Source organism: Rhinolophus ferrumequinum, chromosome 21 (genome assembly GCF_004115265.2).
Source record: "Rhinolophus ferrumequinum isolate MPI-CBG mRhiFer1 chromosome 21, mRhiFer1_v1.p, whole genome shotgun sequence".
Taxonomy (NCBI): Eukaryota; Metazoa; Chordata; class Mammalia; order Chiroptera; family Rhinolophidae; genus Rhinolophus; species Rhinolophus ferrumequinum.
In genome coordinates, this window is record NC_046304.1 from 20,558,719 (window position 1) to 20,581,494 (window position 22,776).

Genomic DNA, 22,776 nt, shown 5'->3' on the forward strand with positions numbered 1-22,776 from the left:
TGAAGCCCAGGCATATACCTTTATTCCCCTTCTACAGAGGTGGAAACTGAGGCCCAGAGAAGGTGATTGGTTTGTCCATAGTCACTCAGATGGCAAGTGGAGGGACAGGATTTTATCTGGGGCCACTGGGACCGACTCTAAACCCCGCGCTCCGGTCCACCGCCTCGGGACCCTGCCTTAACTAGGAGCCGGAGCGGCGTCGGCGGAGCTACAGGACAGACGGGACGCGCCTAGGCGGGGGCGGAGAGTCGTGGAGGGGCGGGGCTGGCGGCGGCGCCGGCGGGCGACAGGCGCTGGGCCCGTCCCACTCCACCTGCCCGGGGGAGCGCACCGGCCATGGGCGGCCGCGGGCCGGGGGGCGGCTGTGCTGGGCCCCGCTGACCTCGCGGGCCCAGCCATGGGCGACCGCGAGCGCAACAAGAAGCGGCTGCTGGAGCTGCTGCAGGCGGCGGGCACCGGCAACGCTCACTGCGCCGACTGCGGGGCGGCGGGTAAGGGCGCAGCGGCGCGGGCAGCCCGGGACCTGGAGCCGAACCCCGGCCCCCCAGACCTCTCCCCACCTCGCAGACTGGGTGCCACCATGCGCCCCGCTGGATCCCCGCGCGACCCTGTGGCACCTTCGGAGCCAAGCCCCGCCCACCCGGACCGCGGATCTCCGACCCCGGTCCCCGACCGCCCTCTCCTCATCCTCCCCACGCTGGACCCCGTCACTAGGTCTCGGACCCGGGTGTCCTGGCCATCCTGCTCACCTCCCCCGCCAGACACCCTACCCACCCGGAACTACCCTGACGTCGTCACTCCCAACCCAGCCACTTACCGTCTCCTCGGACCCAGACATCCCGCGCACCTAGGGGTCCCCCTAACCGTGCAGTGCCCCTCCCCCACTCAGGAGCGCTCCCCAGGTCTTCCCGCGTTCCTCCTCCTCAGTTTCCGACCCTGCAGACCCGGAGGTGCCCCGACTCAGACTTCCCCACCTGCAGCTCCCCAGCCAGGCGTCTAGATGCTGGTCCCTCTCTCCGCGCTCCCCTCTCAGTTCCCTGGAGTCCTGTCACTTACCTTCGCGCTGCCTCAGCCTCGCGCCCCCGTCCCTGGGACTCTTTCCAAGATCTTCATCATGGTGGCCTCCGCGCCAGGGCCGGTGGGATGACCAGAAGGTTCCATGCTGGTATCTTAGTTCAACTAAGGTGGGGAGACCGAGAGAGAGAAGGGGTTCTCGGGGTGGGCAGAGCTGGACACCGCCCCAGGAATCCTAACTGCCAAGCTCTGCCTCTGCCAGCGCCCCCAGCCCAGTTCTCCACCCAGCTCCCTCTTGCCCTCTCATCCTGCAGATCCCGACTGGGCCTCGTATACGCTGGGTATCTTCATCTGTCTGAACTGCTCCGGCGTCCACCGCAATTTCCCAGACATCAGTAAAGTGAAATCCCTGAGACTTGACTTCTGGGACGACAGCATTGTGGAGGTAGCAAGGGGTGCACGTGAAGAGCCTTGGGGCAGCAGAGCTGGTGGAGGCGGTGGGTAGGACGCTCCCATTCGCCGGGGGAAGGAAACGGAGGCCCAGAGAGGGGCAATAACCAGGGAGAAAAAACAGCTTATTAGAGCTGAGGCTTACATAGAGGCCCTGAGTTCAAAACCCTGCTTCATTACTTGTTTATTTAGAAGCTGTGAGGCCCTAACCCTAGTTGTGGGCCCTCTGTTTCCACATCTGTAGTATGGGGGGTACCACTACCACCTTCAGGGGGCTGCTGTAAGGATTAAATGTGTGCTCAATGCAGGTACAAAATAAGTAATGATATCATAGCTGCTGTTCTCATTAGCTGAAGACCTGGACTGGAACAGAAGTATCCTGATTTAAGTGTCCTGAGTCTATAGTCCCCCTAGCCAGGAAGGGGACCACTTTGCTCTCCTTACCTTCAGTCGGGATAATAATACCATTTCAGCCATAAAACCATCAGGGAGTAGGCAGTTCTAAATTGTGCTGGTTGGCTGAGGATTTCGAGGCCTACTGGCCATGGTCCCTGAGCGCCCTCTCTTTGTCAGGCAGTGTGCTAGAGCCTGGGCTTCATGCTTTACTTATTCATGTGACACATAGTTACTGTAAGCCTACTATGTGCTGGGTATTAGGAGAGAGCAGGGAGCAAGATCAAGTCTGTCCACATGGAGCGTACAGGAGAAGGAGAGGAAACCAATAAACCAGCACATAAACCCAGGGGATATTTCTTTGTGCTTTAGAACTCCCGTTACAGTGTCTTCATTTTTGCAGGTGAGTTCTCTGGAGTGTAGGGGGTTCAGTATTGCCCAAGGGTCACTCTGTGAATAAATGGCACAGCTGGGATGTGAACGCTGCTCTGTTAGGATCCAAAGCCCATGCAAATCCTGTGATACAGCCCAGTGGCCCCTGGGGAGGGGGAGAATAGGGTTCTCCCCGTGAAAGACTTGATGTGTCCTCCCACACTGCCTTCACCCCAGATACGCTACTGCTGTTACTGGGTGCTGACTGTTGACCAGGGCCACGCTTGGCACATGTGCCTCTGGGTTTCTCTGGTGTCCAAGGGTCCCAATGAGCATCCTGACCCAGTACTGTATGGGGCCAGCACTAAGTTCCCACCTCCAGCTACATCTGTCTCCCATAGACTTGCAGGGACTGCGGCTAGGAGTCGGTCCCGGCCATCTGTGGAGGGGGTGGGAGAAAGAACATGAGCTTTGGAGTTAGACAGGACTGGGTTCAAATCCTAGCTCTCCACTTACTAGCTGTGTCACCTCTCTGAGCCTCAGTTTCCTCGTCTCTAAAATGGGGAGCGTAATATTAAAATGGGTAAGGGGATCAAATGAACTAATGTGTGAGAACTGTCAAGTGCTCTGCCTCTGTGAGGCATGCTTGTTAGAGCACCTCATTGCTCGAGGCTGGGGTTTCCCAGCAGCATGGTGACAGCCTGGTGGGACTGGTCAAACTCCCGTAGGAGTGTCTCCTGCCTCAGCCTAGGAGCCAGTGAGAACAATGGCTTCTGGGTAGACCGTGGTTTCATTTCACATTTTTTCAAGTGCTAATATTATCCCAAGTTGCTGTTGTCTTGCAGTTTATGATCCACAACGGGAACCTCCGTGTGAAGGCCAAGTATGAAGCCAGAGTCCCTGCTTTCTACTACATCCCCCAGGCCGATGACTGCCTGTGAGTGTGTGATTTCCTGGTCCCACCTTCCCCACCCCCACCCCATCTCCAGGCCTTTGTCTGTGGTGGTCTCATCTGTGGACCTGGGCAGCAAGTGGATCCAGTCACATGGTTGGGACTGTCGTGGAGAACATACAGACCTGGTTTAAGCCCTCTCCACCTTTATTGCTTGGGTTGTTACTTCCCCTCTCTGAGACTCAGTTTCCACAGCTGTGAAATGCAGCAGTTTTTCTATGATTTACCCCATTTGCCTCTGATGTTCTCATAGCCTCCAGGTGGTGGCTAACTTGATAGAGAAAAGAAATGCTGGTATTTTAGTAGGACAAATGTGTTCCAGCTACTTCCTATGGAGTTACGCCTGGGGTTGTGCCAAAGTAGCCCCCTTAGTCCCAGATCGCTAAATAATAACCATAAAAATAATAGCAGCTACTTCAGCTGAAGTGAGCTTTCCCTGTGTATCAGGCCCTGTGCTAAATGCTGTGCGCACTAATTGGTTGAATTCTCTCAACAGCCCTATGAGGTAAATACTGCTATTATCCTGATGATATAGACGAAAAACCTGAGGCTTATAAAGGCAGAGCTGGGACTAGCCTATCTGACACCAGGGTTGGGGGACTGTACCATGGCGTTAGGAAAATCTAATATAATGGGGGTAGGAAGAGGTCAGGGGATTGTCTGTGAAGCAGGATGGTTCAGTTCCCCAGAAGGTAAGGGGTCAGTGTGACATTGGTACCTAATGACCCAGACCTCTGCAGGATTGACTGCCTGAGCCTGAGCCTCTCTCCTAGGGCCTCAGCCTCACCGCCAGAGCTTTTAGCGCCTTGTGTAAACGGGAAGCAGGTATACCTCTGGGCAGACCCAACCTCCTGGGGCATGGCTTGCAGGAAGCAGGCTGCATTTCAGCCACCATTGTCTTCCAGCTTCTGCGGGATGCTTTTGGACAATGCACAAATTATACAGCTGTACCTGATGGTCCTGCAATTTCCCAATCCGTAAACAACCCAGAGGCTACGGATACAGTGTAGAGTGGCAGGGGAGGCACAGCTTTTGACTCAGAAAACCTCAGTTTTGTTTCCTGCCTCTACCATGACCCAGCTGTGAGGAGGTAGATCAGTTACCGAACTTCTCCGACTCGTGGCATCCTCGTGTCTGAAATGCAGATAATGAAGTCTACACCATAGCATGGTGGTACAGATGAAATGAGATAATTTATGTGAAACATCTGACAGGCCACCCAGAATGCTAGTTGTAATCCATTTCTCAGCGTCAGCTTTGGCGCGCTGCCTGGTCCTTGACCCAGGGGAAGGATATGCCAGGCTCAGATTGAGAGGCCTGGCTCATCTTGCCTCACTGCTGCCACTCAGCACTTTGCTCCAAGGGGAAGGGAACAGGCACTTGCTGAACACCTACTATGTGCTAGGCTTTCTGCCAGCACTACACAGATACTACTGTGTTTCCCCGAAAGTAAGACCTAGCCAGACCATCAGCTCTAATGCATCTTTTGGAGGAAAAATTAATATGAGACCCAGTTTAATATAAGACCGGGTCTTTAATATAATATAATATAAAATAATATAATACCGGGTCTTATATAACATAATATAAGACCAGGTCTTATATAACATAACATAATATAGCATAACATAACATAACATAACATAATACCGGGTATAATATAATATAATATAATACCGGGTCTTATATTGATTTTTGCTCCAAAAGACGCATTTGAGCTGATGGTCCAGCTAGGTCTTGTTTTCAGGGAAACAGGGTACTTTGTCATGATCCCAACAACAGCCCTGCACTTCAACCCCTTTTAACTGAATACTAATGACCTCTTCCCCCCAATTCTAAAACTCCTCTAAGTTCCCCACCCCCAGGACCGGGACTGGGCCTCGGTCTCCATTCTCTCTCCCAGCTCTGACCCTGTGGCTGAGGGTCCACAGTGGGCTTGGTGACTCCTCTGTTCTGGATGAGGACCATGTATTAGATAGGACTCTTGACTGTAAGGGACCAAAACCCAGTTTAAACCAGCTTAGTAACAAGGAGATTTCATGGATTCCGGGTATCAGAGTACAGGAAGCACAGAGGTGGAGCCATCCTCATACAGGACAAGCCAGGGGCTCACACACGACCAGGTCTCCCAGATTCTCTGGCTCTCATTCCCTTATCTAGGCTTCCTTCATGCAGCTGGGAACAAGACCACATTCAGGTCCCCAGCTCCAGCTCCCAGCTTGACCCCAGAGAAGGCTTCTAATCCATCCCCCTCTCAATTTTGCTTCTTTTGGTCCACATAACCCTAGGCATTGCGCTGATTGGCCAGTTTGGGCCCGGTGCCCAGCTCTAGGTCATTCCCTGTGGTTGTGGGGTGTGAGGTCATATAAACCTTGGAGCATTTCCCTGGAAATAGCAAGAGGGGACCAAACAATTAAATTGAGTCCACTCTTGACTGCATGGTTTTTCTGCAGGGGTCATGTAAGATAATATCTAATTGGGCTAACATGAAATACCTACTGTGTGCCCAGCATGGTACCAGGCCCTCTATATACATTTAAACCTACCCTGAAAGGTAGGTAGGTATGGTATTATTGACATAGTCCCCAAGTTTAGAGCAGTTAAGTAACTTGCTCTTGGTCACACAGTGGATAAATGGTGGAGTGGGACCAGGGGGTTGGACCCGAAGTCCACCTCTCTGTCCAGTGTAGCATGCCCAGCTTTCATGGGCAGGCCACAGGAAGAGACTCATGGACTCTCCGGGCTTAATTCAGGAGCATGCAGTGGGAGCTAGCAATGTACGTGGTCCAGAGGAGCTGGTATGTGGCTCTCTGACCTAGAGGGCTGAGGCTGGGGTTGGAATAGCCCAGTGGTTTTCATACAACCCACTGGGGGATATATTTCTCCCCAGGAAACACTGGCAATGTCTGAAGACATTTTTGGCTGTCACAGCTGGGGAGGAAGTGCTACTGGCATCTAGAAGGTAGAGGCCAGAGATGCTACTCTGAGCAGGCAGAAGGCCTGAGCAGGCAGAAGGCAGCTGCTGTGATGCTCCCTTGCTCAGCTTTAGGACCTTGAAAGTTACTGTGGGCAGGGAATGCATCAGACACAGCTGACCGAAGTGTCTCTCTTTTTAGGGTCTTAAAGGAGCAGTGGATTCGAGCTAAGTATGAAAGACAGGAATTTATGGCGGATGGGAAAACCCTCTCACCCCCAGGTAAAGTTATTTGCATCCTCTTTTGAGGTCTATGTTCTAATGAGCTCTAAAAAACACAGTGCCTGAGTATTAGGAACAGGGTCCAATCAAAAGATATCTGCTGTCCTCTCTCTGGCCACAGAGGCCCAGGTGTGGGCTCGTCTGCCTCTGAAACAGCAGCACATCAGCTGGTGGGGTTTTATGGTCCAAGAGGCCGAGCAGCATATTCATGTCAGGTCCTTGCAGAGCCACAAGTCTTAGTATAAATTGCAGGAAGACTCACCCACCTGAAACACACCCCTCATCTTGGCTAATGTAGCCCCTGGAGTAGCGCAAGGCTTGGAAGGTGCATGGGCTGGATTTCAGCCGCCGTTCCCACCTTTGTGCAGGGCACAACCTCCTCGGTGGCCCTGGACCTGTGGCAGTTTCTGCCCAGCTGCTTTGACCCAGAGAGCAAAGTGTAAAAACCACTCTTTGAGGATGAAGGCTGCCAGGGCTCAACAACCCTGGCTACTAAGAGCACATGGTATTCTTCAACCAGCAGATGCCTAGAGGTCACTCATGATTCCTGTGCTCTCAAGAGTGTCATTAGGCTTATGTTAACGTGAGGTCATCAGATCAACTTGTCCGTACTTAGCCAACTTAAGGGTTTACTGTGTCTCCTTATGAAACAGCCAACGAAGAAAGTTGGGGGAGCCCACCTGAAATCATAAGACTTTACAAATTGGCCCCAGACTGGATGGGTGTCAGCTGAAGTAGCTGAGTTAGAATCGAGACATTGTAGCAGCAGGTGGAAGGTTCATTCCACCCTGAGACCCTCCGAGGGTCGTGAGCTGCTTGTCCGTCTTAAGGCTGTGGGCGTTCACTCTTTCTTGTCCTTGGTGGCTAAGGTAACCGAGAAGGGTTCCTGTGGAAGCGAGGAAGGGACAAGGCGCAGTTCCTGAGAAGGAGGTTTGTCTTCCTGGCGAGAGAAGGCCTCCTGAAGTACTACACTAAGGAAGAGGTAAGAGGCACATCAGCGGGGGGATCCCCTCCCTGAGCACTGTGCTCTCACCCCACTGAAGTCTACCTTTTAGTTAACGGTGCCTTGTCTTGTGGATGATCTGAGCCCCTGAGAGTTAAGCACCACATCCAATTTTTCCTTGGTTATACCATCAATCCCGTCTACTACAAAACATACCTTCTGTTCACCTAGAATGGGCTTAGACTGCTCCACGGTTAAGCTTTTGATGCTTACTTGATTTTACTTCATTTATTCATGCACTCAAGAAATATTTGTCAAGCACCTACTATATGCTAGATATTATTGTAGGCACTGGGGATACAGCAATAAACTAAACAAAGCTCCTGCTTTTATGGAGTTTTCATTCTAGTGGAAGGAGATGGGTGGTAACCGAATCATACATCAGTACATGACGTATCAGGTGGCAGTAAGTTCTAGGAAGTAAAATAAAAGAGGGTGAAGTGTTAGGGCATGATGGGAGCGTGGCAGGGACGGCCACTCTGATGACATCTGAGCAGAGAAGTGAATAAAATGTGAGTGAGTTATGTAGCTGTGTGGGGAAGAGAAGACTAAGGGGAGCGGTCTGTGCAGAAGCCCTGAGCATGGTCCTGGCCAGCACGTGCACCTGTGTGCTCATTTGAACAGGTGACCCCTCTGAGGGGGTACAGCTTCCAGGCTCCAGTCTACACAAGCAGAAGCCTGCATTGCAGCTCTCACGAGCACCTTCAGCCAGGGGCTTTTTGTTCAGTGCACAAACTGCCCACCCATAAGCCATAGCCCGGGCCTGAACTGGGTATGTGTTTGGTGGGCTTACAAGGACATCAGGAGGTCACAGTGATTGGTTCAGAGTGAGCAAAGAAAAGGATAGAGGGAGATGAACTCATATAGTGCAGGTCCTTGTGGACCATGGTAAGACTTAGGATTTATTTTTTTGTAACAGCCTTATTGAGTTATAAATTCACATACCATACAATTTACCCATTTACAGCACACAATTAATGGCTTTAAGTGTAGTCACAGAGTTGTGCAGCTATCACCACCATTTCAGAATATTTTCGTAACCCCAAAAAGACACCTCACATCTGTTAGCTGTAATGTTGAACTTACTTCCACTCCCTTGCCCTAGCCACCCACTAATCTACTTTCTGTCTCTATACATTTGCCTATTCTGGACATTTTCTATAAATGGAATCATACAATATGTGGTCTTTTGTAACAGACTTCTTTTCATTTAGCAGCATTATGTTTTTAAGGTTCATTCATGTTGTAGCATGTATCAGTACCTCATTTCTTCTTGTTGCCAAGTAATATTCCATTGTGTGGATATCTCACATTTCATTTATTCATTCATCCATCAGTTGATGGACATTTGGGCTGTTTCCACTTTGTGGCTAGTATGAGTAATGCTGCTAGGAACATTCATGTACAAGTTTTCATGTGGACATATGTTTCCGTTTTTATTGGGTATGTACGTAGGAGTAGAATTGCTAGGTCATATGGTGACTCTGTGTAATCTTTGGAGGAACTGCCGCACTGTTTTCCAAAGTGACTGCACCATTTTATATTCCCACCTGCAATGTATGAGGGTTCCAGTTTCTCCACATCTTCACTGACACCAGTTACTATCTGTCTTTTTGATTATAGCTGTCTTAGTGGGTATTTGGGAAGTAGAACCAACAGAATTTATAGGACAACTGGATATAGGATGTGAAAGTAAGAGGAATCCAGGGTGATTCCCAGATTTTCCTCTGTGCAATTAGGATGGATTTGCCATTTGACAAGATGGCAAAGACTTAGCTCCCTAAGGGGAGGAACGTCATTTGAGATGCTCCTTAGTTATCCAGGTGGAGACACTGAGAAAGAAGTTGGATATGTGAGTCTGGTGTTTTGGAGGTAGTTTGGAACTGGAGTCACCAGCACGTAGACTGGTTTAGCAATGGGACTGGCTGGGATCACGTAAGCAGGGAGTATGGATAGATGAGAAAAGATGCCTGAGGACTGAGTATTTTAGTTATTTGTTGCTGAGTGACAAGCCACCATAAAATTTAGTGGCTTAAGACGTCAATTTATTATTTCCCACAATCCTGTGGGTCAGGAACTTGGGCAGGCCGTGGCTGTTCCAATGTACTCTTCGGTGTACCAGCTGGGTCACTCACCCTGCTGCATTTAGTTGGTGGTTGTGCGAGGTCCCAAGGCTCAGGAAGCCTTCACTCACATGTCTCGTGACGTGGCTACTCCATGTGGCTTCTGTCTCTCCATGTGGTTGTTCCTCATTTGGGAATCTAGCTCCAGCTTCTTTATAGCCTGGTGGCTGGCTTCTTCTGAGCAAATGAGGGGTGCTACAGGTCTCGTAAAGGCCAGGCATTGCCTTCTGTTGGTCAAAGTAAGTCATGCAGCTAGCCCTCATTCGAGGGGAGGGGATTTAGATTCCACTTCTTGATGGGTAGAGTGGCATGGGCACACAGGGAGGAAAGGAACTGGTGAAGGCCGCCTTTGGAGTTTATTTACCATACTGAGCCCTGGGACACCCCGGTATTTAGAGGACAAAAAGATGAGAAGTTTCCGGCAGAGAATGTGAAGGAGTGACCCAAAAAGTAAGAGAAGGACAAGCTCTGGGCACTTTAGCCTTCACCTGACTCCATTCCCTATATGTAGAAATTATTATTTATTTCCCCCATTGCTTTCCTATATGGACCAGACCAAAGCCAGAAGTTCTGTCCTGGTGGCCGCAGTGTGGGGCCAAGTGAAAAATGGTGGGGGATGAAGAGTTTTAACTCTCTAGGTGGGGATTTCTTCTCAGTCTTCCATTTAAAGCACTGAAAAATGTCGCAGGTACCACAAAATAAAATAATAAAATAAAATAAGGAGGAAGAAAAACTGCTGCTGCAGAGTTAGCAGGGGCCACTGAACCCCAGCAGTAGCTGTGAGTTGACCTCTAGGAGAGTCCATCGTTGGGTGGAAAAAGTTGATGTTTCTCAGTCCTAAGCCAGTTCAGTCTAAAACAGTCTAAAAATAGAATGAGTTGCCTTTTTCTTTTTTCTTTCCCAAAAGGGGCATTTTTTAAAATTATAAAGATAACTCACTTTTATGTAAACATTTTGGATGATACAAAAAAGTAAATAAAATATAAAGAAAATTAAACTCAGAAGATATCTCAACATAATGAAATGTTAATACCCAGAACACAGTTTGAAAAAGAAAAACAAAAAACCTGCAAACCCAGAAGAAAAGACAATCCATTGGAAAACTAGGCAACAGAAATGGACTGGCAGTTCACAGAAAAGGAAATCAAAATACTTGATAAGAAGAGATGTTCAATGTTTCTGGCTGTCAGGGAAATGCAAACTAAAAAACCACAATGAGACATACTGCACACCCACTAGAAGGACTAAACTTAAAAAAGCTGACAACACCAACTATTGGCTAGGATGTGGAGAAACTGGAACTCTCATACATTGCTGGTGGGACTGAAAAATGACACAAACTATTTGGAAAACAATTTGGCAATTTTTAATAAAGTTAAATGTACACTTAACCATATAACCCAGCCATTCCATTCCTAGATATTTACTGAAGAGGAACCAAAACCTATATCCACAAAAAGATTTGTACACAAATATTCATAGACCCCTTATTTGTAATAGCCAAAGCCTGAAAGGAACCCAATTGTCCATCTACAGCTGAATGAATAAAAACTTGTAGTATATCCATAGTGTGGAATATTACTCAGCAATAAAAGGGACAAACGACTAAAACAAAAAAACAAAAACAAAACAAAACAACATAAACAACAATGTGGAACAATCTAACAAATATTATTTTGAGCAAAAGAAGTCTTAAACAAGCGTATGTACCATATAATTCCATTTACATGAAATCCTAGAACTCTATACCAATAGAAAGCCGATAAGTGATTGCCTGGGGTTGGGGTGGGATGGAGAGGGATTACCTGCAAAGGGGTAGGGGGAAATTCTTTCAAGATCATAGTGACATTCTACGTCTTAATTGTGATGGTGGTGATGTGGGAATATATGCTTGTCAGAAATCAAACTGTAGTCTTAAAATGAGTACTACTTATTGTTTATAAATTATACCTCAGTAAAATTGATTACATGAAAACTGTGAGATCCGATTTCAAACCCATCATATTGTCAGAAAGGTTAAAAGCTGGCAGTGTCAAGTGTTGCTGAGACTAGGGGGTAAGGGGAACTCTTGTGTTACTGATGGAAGTAAATATTGGTACAACTGCGGTGGATAGCCATTCAACAAAATCATGTGGCAGTTACTTGTTAGTCAAAGATATACACACTTTGTGATCTAGCAATTCCATCCCTAAGTAGATACTGTGATCTAGAGAAGCTCTCACGTATATGTACCAGGGACACAAGCTGACTGCAGCACAAAATTAGAAACAATCTCAATGTCTGTCAACAGGAAAATAGGTTGATAACTTTTGGTGTAGTTATTTACAAGAGCAAACGAGAGTGGTATATTTCAACTTGGATAGAACTAAAAAAATATAACGTTGGGTGACAGAAGCAAGACATAGTATGATCCATATGCTGTTAGACCACTTATATAAATTAAAGCCACATGAAACAATGCGATGCAGTGTTTATGGATATGGGAATATGTGTGTGTGAGTATACAAGGTGAACTGGAAGAATAAACATCGAACTCCTGACCGTGATTGCCGGTGGAGAGTGGAGGAGGACAGAGGGCAGGGTGAGTGTTAGTTAAAAAGATTTGGGCTTTATTAGTAATGTCACATTTCTTTTTTTAAACAATTATGAACAATACTGACAAAATTAGACGTTCTTTTTTTGTAGCTTAAGTGTTTTTCGTAGTAAATATTTTAAAAGGAAAGTCTTCCAGTAATCTTTCAAGAAAACCATTGTTAAGAGTGTTGGTGTAAATCTGTGTATACTTTTTAGGCATGTTCAAATATACGTATTTTATATATATATATATATGTATGTATGTATATGTGTGTGTATATATACATATATAATATAACATATACATATATTTTGTGTGTATAATTTTTGTTTCAGTAGGTTCTTACTATATATCCTGTTCTGGGACTTGGTATTTGTCATGGATATCATGGACATTTTTTCATATTAGTAAGATTAATCTAAATTTTCCTTTAAAAATTTCTGTGGTATTTCATTGTATGGATGGACCGTGATTTATTGGTTTAACCCATTATCATGAATTGACATTTAAACAATTTCTTCTTTTTTTTCCCACTACTGTAAGCGACATGGTAATAAATACATTTTGACATACCTGTTTGCACAGTAATGCAGTTACCTCCTTGGGATAGAGTCTTAGATGCAAAATTGTAGGTCAAAACAAGACATTCAACATTTTAATAAATATGACCAAATTTCCCTCTACAGAGAAGACTGTTTGTAGGAAATGTTCTATGTCTGACCTGCTCAGTGCCCTAGCCATTAGCCACAAGAGGCTACTTGAGCACTTGAAATGGGGCTAAGTGCGTAAGGAACTGGTTTTATTTTTATTTAATGTTAATTTTCATAGCCACATGTGGTTAATGGCTACCACAGTCTACTGTGCTGGTATCATTTTTACTCTTATCAGATATGAAGGAAAGCACTTTTTTCTCTTCCCTTCTCAGCATCAATTGGACTGTGTTTCAGAACCCTGAGAACAGAGAGAAGAGTGTGGGAGGGAGTGGTCTGAGGGCTCCACATCTGATTGTGTTCTCTGTTTTATTTTTATTTGTTTGGCTTCTGTAGAAGGTTTGCTTCCAGAAAGCTCTATGGCTAAAATGTTTGAAAAGTCCTAAGTTAAGGCCTTTCCAAGCCCCCTTCCAGCTCAGAGGCCAGTCTGGTTAAGCAGGAATGCTGAGATGGCTGAATATAGGAAAGCAGTAGGGTATCTGTGCATCTTGATATGAGACCAAGAACATTGAACACCCATGAAAAGTTACAAATGTGTTACCCGTTTGCCTTAGGGCCTCGGTGAAGGTGATGAGAAGTCACCCAGCTGACTGTCAGCATCTTGAGGATCTGTTTCCTCTCTTTCAGGGTAAAGGTCCCAAAGCTGTCATCAACATCAAGGACTTGAATGCCACCTTCCAGACAGAGAAGATAGGGAACCCCCACGGGCTGCAGATCACCTATAGGACAGAAGGCCACATCAGGAACCTATTTGTATATCATGAAAGTGGCAAGGTGAGATGATTGGCATTGTCACACCAGTGCGGGACTCAGCAGGCCCAGCTCACCAGCTCCTTTGTTCAGCTGCCTCTTGGGATTTGCTGCTGCTGTTTGCCTTCATCTATTGTCACTTTCCAGGCTGAGATAGAGGTATGAGGAAGGCAGAGGAAGATCAGAGAGAGGAACAGTGCATAGCCACCAGGGGCATCCAATTAGCAGAAGGGACTATGCCCGCGGATGGCAAATCCAGGTAGAGCCAGAGATTCTGAATGTGGGAGGAGGAGTGGATAGGCGATCAGAAGCGGCGCACTCTAGGGCCTTGCTTCTCGACGTATGGTCCTGTCCCAGCAGCATTCGCGTCACCTGGAAATTGATTAGAACTAGAGTCTCAGGCCCACCCTGGACCTACTGCATTAGAAACTGCATGCTGACATCCCCGATGATCCTTATGCTCGTTAAAGTATGAGAGGCACTCCGGAAAGGTCCAGGAAATCAGATCCCTGGTTCTGAGTCCCTGGTGGGCCCTCTGCTGTAGCTCAGACTGGCTGGACACCGCTGGCCACTCCTGACCACCCCTCCACGCCAGTCAGTACCATGAGGACTTGGGCTGAGGTACCCAAGGTCTCTGCCACTTACGGTGCCTGGCTCCCTCCCACTTGCTCAGTTGTAGAGCATTTGACAACCTCAGACTGGCCATTCGCCTCTTTCCCTTGATACCCCAGCATCTCCATTAGATGGGCATAAATGAGGGGCTCAAACTCACGCCTGCAGGAGCCAGGTAGGTAATTTAAAAGTCAAGTGGATAGCGATAAGGCTGTGGCAAACAGGAACTCCTGTATAGAAGACTGAAACCAAACTTCAGGAGCCAAGCAAGCATGCGTGCAGGTTGGGTTTCGCCCTGGGGTCACCAGTTTGTGACCAGAGACCTTTCAAAGTGAAGGCCTAGGTGGGTCATTCCTGGGATGGCCCCAGAGCCTTAGTGCCTGAGACCCAAGAAGGTTCTAAACTCCCAGGACTAGAGAACTCAGAACGCCAAACGCTAGCCTGTGTGCTCAACCCATGAGAGAGCAGGGTAAGTGTGTTTCACTCCTTTGAAACCATGTTCATATGAATTTCTCAATTACCCAATTACATCAGCGTGCAACACTGCAACTATTTGAACAAGTCTTTCTGCCTCCCAATTCCAAATGCCTGGGAGAAAGAATCTGATAAGCCCAGTCCAGCCTCTTCATTGGACAAGCCCTGATGCCATAGCTGTGGCCAAGAAGGGGTGGGATCACAGCAGCAAATGTGGCTGCAACGGTGGGTGGGTGAGAATGGGTGGGTGAAACCAGGTGGAGCATTTCTCATAGAAGCAGAGCTTGGGCTGAGCAAATATCTATTACGACATCTAAACTAATCTTCAGGATGAGTGGCAGCATGTTGTAGGTAGTAGGTATGTGTGGGGTGAGGGGAGAGGTGGGTGAGGCAGAGGGTTCTGGGAGGAGGGAACAACATGTACAGGGGGGATTGCAAATGGATTTGTATGGAAGAAGCTCAGAAGAGAAAGTAAGTCATACAACGGAACTTGAACGTACTGAGGGTAGTGGAGAGGACTTAAAGCTAGACTCAAGAGATTTGCAATTAGAAAATCACTGGCTGCCCTAGGGAGGACCGACTGGAGAGCAGCAGAGCAGAGAGGCAGTTAGGTATGTGGTTCACTTGGTGAGAGATGATGGTGGCCCACACTGCCGAGGGATACGTTCTGCCTGAGTGACAGACAGCAGAAGGTCCAAGCCAGCATTGGCCTGAATTGCACTCCAGGCAACGAGCTTCCCCATTGGAGGAGCATCCCCAGGTGCAGCTGTCCCCACCTGCAAGCCTGCCTTTGACATCTGAGGTCCCTTGCTCCTCAAAGTGTGTCCCACTAACCAGCATCACATCATCTGAGAACTTGTTAGGAATGCAGAATCCCAGGCCCCACCCCAAACCCACTGAATCCAAATCTGCATTTTAACGAGGTGCTTTGTACACCTATGAGAAAGTGTCAAGAACTGTCCTAGGCCATTGCATAGCTCCCATACGGTTTACCTTGGTTCTTTCCCGTGGGTCTGAGGATCTCCCTGTCAGTGGCTTCCCACTTGCTTAGGTGAACCCTGCCCTGCCGCCACGGGCTCTGGCAGATGCTTGTTATCCGGGCCCCTGAGTGGAACTGGGGGGGGTGTGCCTGTGCGGAATGCATGTACCCAAGCCCACAGACACAGCTAGCTTCCTGCCACCAGACTCAGTTTCCCCCTACTCCCATCTCACTGGCTGTCCATTTGCCCTTTCCATTTTTCTCTGCAGGAGATAGTGGACTGGTTCAATGCCCTCCGTGCAGCCCGTCTGCAATACCTAAAAATGGCCTTTCCTGAGCTCCCAGAGTCTGAGGTGAGCTAAAAGTGGACCCCAACTTCTGAGTCTCCTCTCTGCCACCTCCTTCTCCTTGTCTGCTGACCTCGAAGACACTCAGAGGCCAGATTAGGTTGGTTTGCAGGGAAGACCTTGAGACTTGGGGTTGGGTATCTCAGAGGGAAGCCAAAGGCTCTTTCTTGGGGATGCTGGGTACCATGGCCTCATCCATGGCCAGAGGGCCTCCAAAAAGCAGGTCAAGCTCTCCTGCTTTTTGGCACAATTCACCATGTCAAAGAGCTCAGGATTTGGGTATTTCTTCCTTACCCCATCTCCCTCTAAAAATTACAAATGATCCCTACCATACTGCTTACAAAGGGCTCTTGAGCCCATTTTATCTTGTAGTTCCTTGTATCTCGTAATCCCTGCAGCAGGCAGTTAGGCAGGGGTGATTATTCCCATTTTACTGATGAGAAACTAAATCCCAGGAAGGTCAAGTGAATAAACCGAAGGCGCTCTTCGCACTTTCACATCCCCCTTCGCTCTTTCGGGTCCTGGTCTCGTGAAAGCAATGGGATCTTCCCCATTACAATTCTAGCAGGCACAGTCTGTCTTTTGTGGCCAAGGTACTGGTGGGCCTGAGAACTCCATGTTGATTGTCTTTAGACGTCTGGGGCATCCATCTGCATCTCTCGGGCTTGGCTGGGGAAGCTGACAGTATGGGGCCGACCAAGGGTGCTGCCTCGAGCCAGGAGGTCTGGGCTCTTGTGGATGCCCTGTTACTAACATGCTGTGTGACCCGTGCAGGTCACGTCACCTCTCTGCACATCTGTAAGATGGCGGTTGAGCTGGGTCATCTTCAGTATCCCTTCCAGCTCGGAGGGGCTATGATCTGGTGTCTGTTTTAGGCCCTACTCTAAGGGAAGTTTGTACGTGGTGGGGGTAGACAGATCATAGTCCTCCTCCGACTATGTCATTCCAAACTGTTAGGTTCTCCTTGAAAGCCTGAATGTTCCTTAATACCAAGGTTTGTAGGGAGCCGAGTGTCTGGAATGGGGGTCCACTCCAGGGCCAGTGACGCACCAGGATGGCGACCCTCTGGAAGAGGTTCCAGCAGGCCTGGGTCAGGGCGCTCCCGGTCTGCAGCGTCAGCACCCACAAGTAGTGAATGCACGTTCCTGTGGGCAGGGTGTTGGAGTGCTGACTGGAGAGGTCGGGAGGACAAAGTGCAAACACTCGGCCTTATTTATCTGGGTAGCTCTCCAACTCTGCTGACCCCTGCAGAGGAAACTGGTCTTTGGTCAACATCCTCTTGCCTCCATCCTCTTGGCTCCCTCATCGACCACGGTTACCCCGTATCTACCCCCAGTCTCCTCCCTGCCTGCCTCTCTCCCCTGTCTTTCCTCCCCTATGTCTATGTGAGGTTCTGGACAATCACCCAGCTCTGGTTCCAGCTGAGGGACCCAGATGCCAGAAACTTGGGGAGTCCCAGTGGCGTGGAGGTCCTGTGCTAAGAAAGGCATGGACTCTGAAGTCAGAGAAGCTGATGGGTTACCCAGGGCAAGTCACCTTACCTTTCTGAGCCTCAGTGTACTCATCTGTCACCATGGGGATAATACCTACCTTCCAGGGCTATTGTGAGAAGCAAGGGAGCTAAGGTTTCTAAGGTACAGTAAGTAATACTCCACCTGTGTGCTTTTCCTCCTCCCAGTTGTTTCCTTGGCCTATCCCAACTCTTCCCTGGCTCAGGTTCAGACTACTGAGCAGTAGGGACTCTGTTTTTATTCCAGAGGAAGGAATTAAAGCCTATAGAATACATTTCAGCGAAAGGAGAATGGTATAGTTTAGATTTTTGGTTTGAGCCCATAGTTTTGTCTTTTTCAGACTTCTCCTTATTCTGCAGACCTCACTTCCCCCTTGCCTCTGCCCTGGGCCCTGGAGTACTGGAGAACTCCCTCTGATCTCAGAAGGCGGGGCTGGCATTGGTACCTCTAGATTTATTAGGCTGACCCCCAGGAACATAGGAGGCCAGCATCAATCCCTGGAAGCTTCTCTGAGAATAGGATAGTAAGCTGGAAGGGATCCTGGAAAGCACGTCATCCAGTCTGCTTATTACATAGAGGCCGACAGGCCCAGAGAGGCATAAGGTTTTTACCAAGGGAACAAAGCTGGGTGAGGTCAGAAATGGAGCTAGAACCCAGGACTCCCAACTCCTAGTCCAGAGCTTTCTCTACTTGCCCACTTTGCTGTCACCTCCTTGGGGCCCTGTGTCCGAATCCCCACCAATGACAAGGTCTTGGCCAGGGGCCTGATGAGAAGCATGTTTATACTTTAGCATCACAGTGTAGTGGTGGGAGTACCACTAGTGTCTGGTGTCCCTCAGCCCTAGGTGTGAATCCCAGATCGTCATCCTATCAGCACTGTGACTTTGGGAATACCCCTGACCACCGTTCAATTATTTGATGAGGATGTTAATATCCACCACTTCACGGGGTGGTTGGGAATTGCTCCCCGAGTGTAGACCCTCAGAATACGCCCCTTGACACCAGGAGGGTCTCATTGGAGCCTTGCCTGGGTCCACCTTCTGGGGTTATTGAAGAAGCATTCCTTAAACTAAGTCCTTAAACCAAGACTTGGCTATGCTGGGAAGCCCTGCAAACATCTGGGGTGCTGTCGTCTGGCTCTGTTGAAATATTAATATTGCATCCATACCACGTTCCAAATATAACCCGTGAACCATGAGTACACATCCTTCCTCATTCCAAACTTCCCCTGTGTTGGGGAGCCAACTTCACTAGGGAACTCTGAACCCCTGGCGTGAGAGTCAGGGGGTCAGTGTGTGTCTTCTTTCCCCCAGCTGGTGCCCCTCATCACCAGGAACTACCTCAAACAAGGCTTCATGGAAAAGACTGGTCCAAAGGTATATTCTGCCACTCCCTGGGGGACTCTCATGGCCCCTGTCTCAGCAGGCAGTAGGACAGAATTTGGGAGGTGGAGAAATGGAGAACCAAGGGGAGGGAAGTGGGAGGCAAGGGAAGTAAACCAACGTGTGAATTCCTGGGGTGAAGGACCAGGCGGAGACTGGCTCATGGTCCGTGATCCAGCCTCGCTGCAGGTGCTTCTCCCTGTCATTGGGCATCCTTCCTCTTTATCAACAACACCATCTGCTTCTTTCCTCCTAACTGCATCTAACTGACCCTGCTCCTGGGAAAGCATTGCTGAAAGGGACTTCTTGGGGATCCTCTGTTGCCTTTTCCAGAGCTGTGTGCTCTGTGCTAGGGGCCTCCCGGGACTCCCCGTCCAAGTGAGTTGGGAGCTGAAGACTTGCCTGAGAAAACACACCAATACACCCCGGCGTGGGTGTCCTTGTGGGCACACCCCTCCTCAGCACACACTCAGCCTCTTCTCCCCTTTGCTAAACCTGCCCCAACTCCCCAGGGGCTGCTCATTTCCTCTTAGCTATGAAGGAAGGGGAGCCTGGCTGCTTCTCTGCCTCCCATGGAGGGTCCAGAGGGTGGAGGCTGCCCAAGGGCGTCTCAGAGACCCAATCTTGAACACTTGACAAGGGTCGCACGTTTTGTTTTCTTCTCTCCCCAGCCCTCCCCTGATCTTGTCTTGACCTAGGTTAGAATTTGACCAAGGCCAGTGCTTTCAGCATTGCTGAGCAGTAGCCACTTCTGATTTCCCCAACTTCCTTTTCCTGAGGCTTCTTGTCTGCAGCTTGAAAAAAAGAAAAAGTGTCTCTTCCAACCTATAGCAGCACCTGAAGGCAGCAGGGTGACTGTGGCAGGGGGTGAGGAGGTGGGCAACGCCTTCAGAGCTCAAGGACCTCAGAGCTCAAGGGCACTGGGGTGTCTGACTGTGGAGCCAGCTGAGGCTAGCCCTCTGACCTCTGTGCTCCCCGGCTTGGCCCACCCTGGTACGAGGTTCCCTATTTTGCAGCAGAGAGAACCTTTCAAGAAAAGGTGGTTTGCCCTGGATCCTCAGGAGCGGAGGCTGCTCTATTACAAGAACCCACTGGTAAGAGCCATTTCCGGCCCCTCCTCGGTTCACACCGAGATGGAGGTGGAGTCAGTGCTGGACGGGAGACTGTGGGGAAGCCACAGGGCTGGAGAACCCTGGTGTGTCCTGTGCACAAGCTACTCTCTCCCCTCCCCTGCAGGAAGTCCTTTATGTGCATCCAAAATGCTGCCAATGTAGTTAAATAGGTTGTTTCTCGTCCTCTGGTTTCCAAGGCTCACCTCTAACCAGGAGGCTGGGAAGTATAGTGGTTAGGAGTGTGGGCTCTAGAACTCAGCTGTCTGGGCTTCAGTTTCAGCCCTGCTACTTTCAGTGGCGGGCCCTGGGCAGAAAACTTAGCTCTCTGTGCCTCAGTTTCCTCCTCCAGAAAATAGGCTTAATAACAGTGCCTTCCTGAAAGGTTGCCATGAGGATTATATGAGTGAGTACACGTGAATTCCTGGTGCAGGCACTTGAATTCCTGGTGCATAGTTAACTCTCCATAAATACTAAGTGTCATTTTAACAGATGAGGTGTGTGGTTTCTTTTACAGTTTTAGCCTTTCAAATTCTGAGTTCACTTAGCACAAATCCCCAGAAGAGACCTGACACAGACACACACACCCCTTTTACTAGAAGAGAGCTTGAGGGCCATCATGGCTGCAGGTGCCCCACTACCCCAAGTGTGGCCTCTGACGACAATGTGTCCTCCGTTTCCAGGATGCCTATGAACAGGGTGAGGTGTTTCTCGGGAGCACCGAGCAGGGGTACGAGGTGTCTGAAGACCTGCCCAAGGGCATCCGTGGAAATCGCTGGAAAGCCGGCCTCACCATCATCACCCCTGAGCGCAGATTCATCTTCACCTGCCCGAGCGAGAAGGAGCAGCGGGAATGGCTGGAGAGTTTTCGGGATGTCCTTTCCCGCCCCTTGACGCCCCTCAACCTCCTCAGTAAGAAGTAGGGCCTGGGGTTTGTTCTTTTGGCAAAGGGTGGAGCGCATAAAGAGGCTTTTTCACTTGGGTTCAACTGTGAGTCCTGAAACCAAGGTCATGGCTCCCGATTGCACATTTTCCATTTTTCCTTGCTGCCAAAGAAAAGTACAGACAGTGCACATTATTGCCAGAAAGCCCCCTGTCTACACTAAGTTCCTCTTTCGGAAGCCCTTCCCCAATCGCATCTGGTGGAGTTTTGCCCTGGTAGAACCTGGTTAGATCCCTTTTTCTACCCTGCTGAGTCCAGGAGCCGAGCAACCGCTGTCTCCTCCAACCCCTCCCCACTAAGACCCTTTTCTCACGAGAGAAAAGCCTTTTCTCGTGAGAAAAGCCTGGCCTGTTATTATTAGCTAAGGTCCACCCGCTGGGCAGCTCCCAGGAATTTGGATTCCTCCCAACTCAGAGGGAAGGCTTTTTTTAGCGCTCTTTTCTCTGGGTCCTCCCTTCTGTTTGCCCCTCACTTGCTCCTTTCCTTCACCCCAGTTGTGTCACGGTAGGCTTCCCTATCTGCCAACAGCCCTGTGAAAAAAGGGGCGACATTTTGAGCTAGAACAGGAATCTTCTGGCCCAGGGCCTGGCTTCTGAGGCCCCAAGGAGAAGTTCTGTGTTTGGAAAAGTACAGACCGAGCAAGTGACCCTACATGGTCCCTTGGGAGAAACATTTGTGTTCTTTGCATCTGACCAGTATAAACACAAACTCTCTTCACTTTCCAAAATCTCAAAGTCAAAAACAGAAAAAAGACAGGAAGAAAAAAGAAAAGAAACAAACAAACAAAAGAAAAAAATTGAAAACAACGAAAAAAGGAGAAACCAAATCTCAAAGCCAAAGTGCCTCAGGAGTTGTCAGTGAAGCACATCATCTGGCGCTTTCTTTTCCCTGTGGGCCTGTGTGTCTGAGTCCCTCTCTGCTTCTGTGTCTTTCACTCTCTACTTTTCTCTTCTTCTCTGGTGTGTGTGTCCCCTCTGTCTCTCACCCTTTCAGTCCTTTTAAAATTCTGGTTCCCTCTGTCTTTGTGCCCTTGTCCCCTGCTGTCCCTTCCCTCCAGTAGGACTGCATTGGCACCTATTGACCCCTCAGCCCTCTTCTTGTTCTCCTTGCAGCTGCATCAACAGAGAGTGACCACAGCAGCAGGTGATCCATTGGCTGAGGAACTGGCTGGCCACTGGCCACGGGAGCTGTTGGTAGGAAGGAGAAGTTCTCACCTTGGCCTTGGTTGCCCAGCAGGAGTGCCCTGCAGTTGGCAGCCATCTCTGGCGGTGAACTCTGCCAAGACTAAAGCTTGCAGAGCTCCCTGGGCCAGCTCCCTGGGCCTCCCCAGTGCTCAGCCCTGGGGGTGTGGGGATCTGGTACATGTCCTCAAGACCCAGGACATCGGAAAGGAAGGCACTGCAATGAAAGAGGCACCCACAGCATCACGCAAGTGGCATGCTTGTTCAAAAAAAAAAAAAATGTTTAATCTGACCTAACCATGAGGAAATAATCAGACAAATCCATGTTGAAGACATTCTGCAAAACAACTGGCCTGAACAGTTAAAAAACTGTCAGTATCATGAACGATAAAGTAGTGTGGGAACTGTTCTTGATTAAAGGAGACTAAAGAGCAATACTATGCAATTTGTGATTCTTGATTGGATCTTGGATTTTAAAACACAGCTATAAATGACATAAATTTGAATATGGATGTGTATTAGCTAATAGTATTGAAAATCTGATAATTATCAGTGTGTAGGAGGATGCTCTTATTCTTACGAGATATGCGCTGAAGTGTTTAGGGGTAAAATATAATAATTTTCAGTCTACAACTGAAATGGCTCAGCAAAAAATAGGTATGTGTACATGTATGTGTACATGTATGCATAGAGTATATAC

General features: G+C 48.8%; 1 protein-coding gene across 7 annotated transcripts; it reads left to right on the plus strand.

Moving 5' to 3' along the window:
• Positions 1-270: 270 nt before the first annotated feature.
• ADAP2 (ArfGAP with dual PH domains 2) lies at positions 271-22,776 on the plus strand. Of its 7 annotated transcripts, none has more exons than XM_033091517.1 (12): positions 368-491; positions 981-1,184; positions 1,329-1,459; positions 3,058-3,166; positions 6,298-6,377; positions 7,247-7,359; positions 13,416-13,562; positions 15,873-15,956; positions 18,775-18,837; positions 19,860-19,937; positions 20,636-20,864; positions 22,008-22,776. In XM_033091517.1, the coding sequence occupies exons 4-12, from the start codon at positions 3,078-3,080 to the stop codon at positions 22,040-22,042; spliced, it is 918 nt and encodes a 305-aa protein (XP_032947408.1). In that variant the 5' UTR covers positions 368-491; positions 981-1,184; positions 1,329-1,459; positions 3,058-3,077; the 3' UTR covers positions 22,043-22,776. The 7 variants fall into 7 exon arrangements, with proteins under 7 accessions (XP_032947402.1, XP_032947401.1, XP_032947403.1 ...); XM_033091515.1 differs by having other exon boundaries at positions 3,075-3,166; positions 22,008-22,768; XM_033091516.1 differs by having other exon boundaries at positions 374-491; positions 1,034-1,184; positions 3,075-3,166; positions 22,008-22,768.

Coding starts and splice junctions, on each gene's coding strand:
- ADAP2 (XM_033091510.1), top strand. CDS start 398: ATGGGCGACCGCGAGCGCAACAAGAAGCGGCTGCTGGAGCTGCTGCAG. Junction 6,378..7,246: donor GAAAACCCTCTCACCCCCAG/GTAAAGTTATTT, acceptor TTGGTGGCTAAG/GTAACCGAGAAGGGTTCCTG. Junction 18,838..19,859: donor TGGAAAAGACTGGTCCAAAG/GTATATTCTGCC, acceptor CCTATTTTGCAG/CAGAGAGAACCTTTCAAGAA.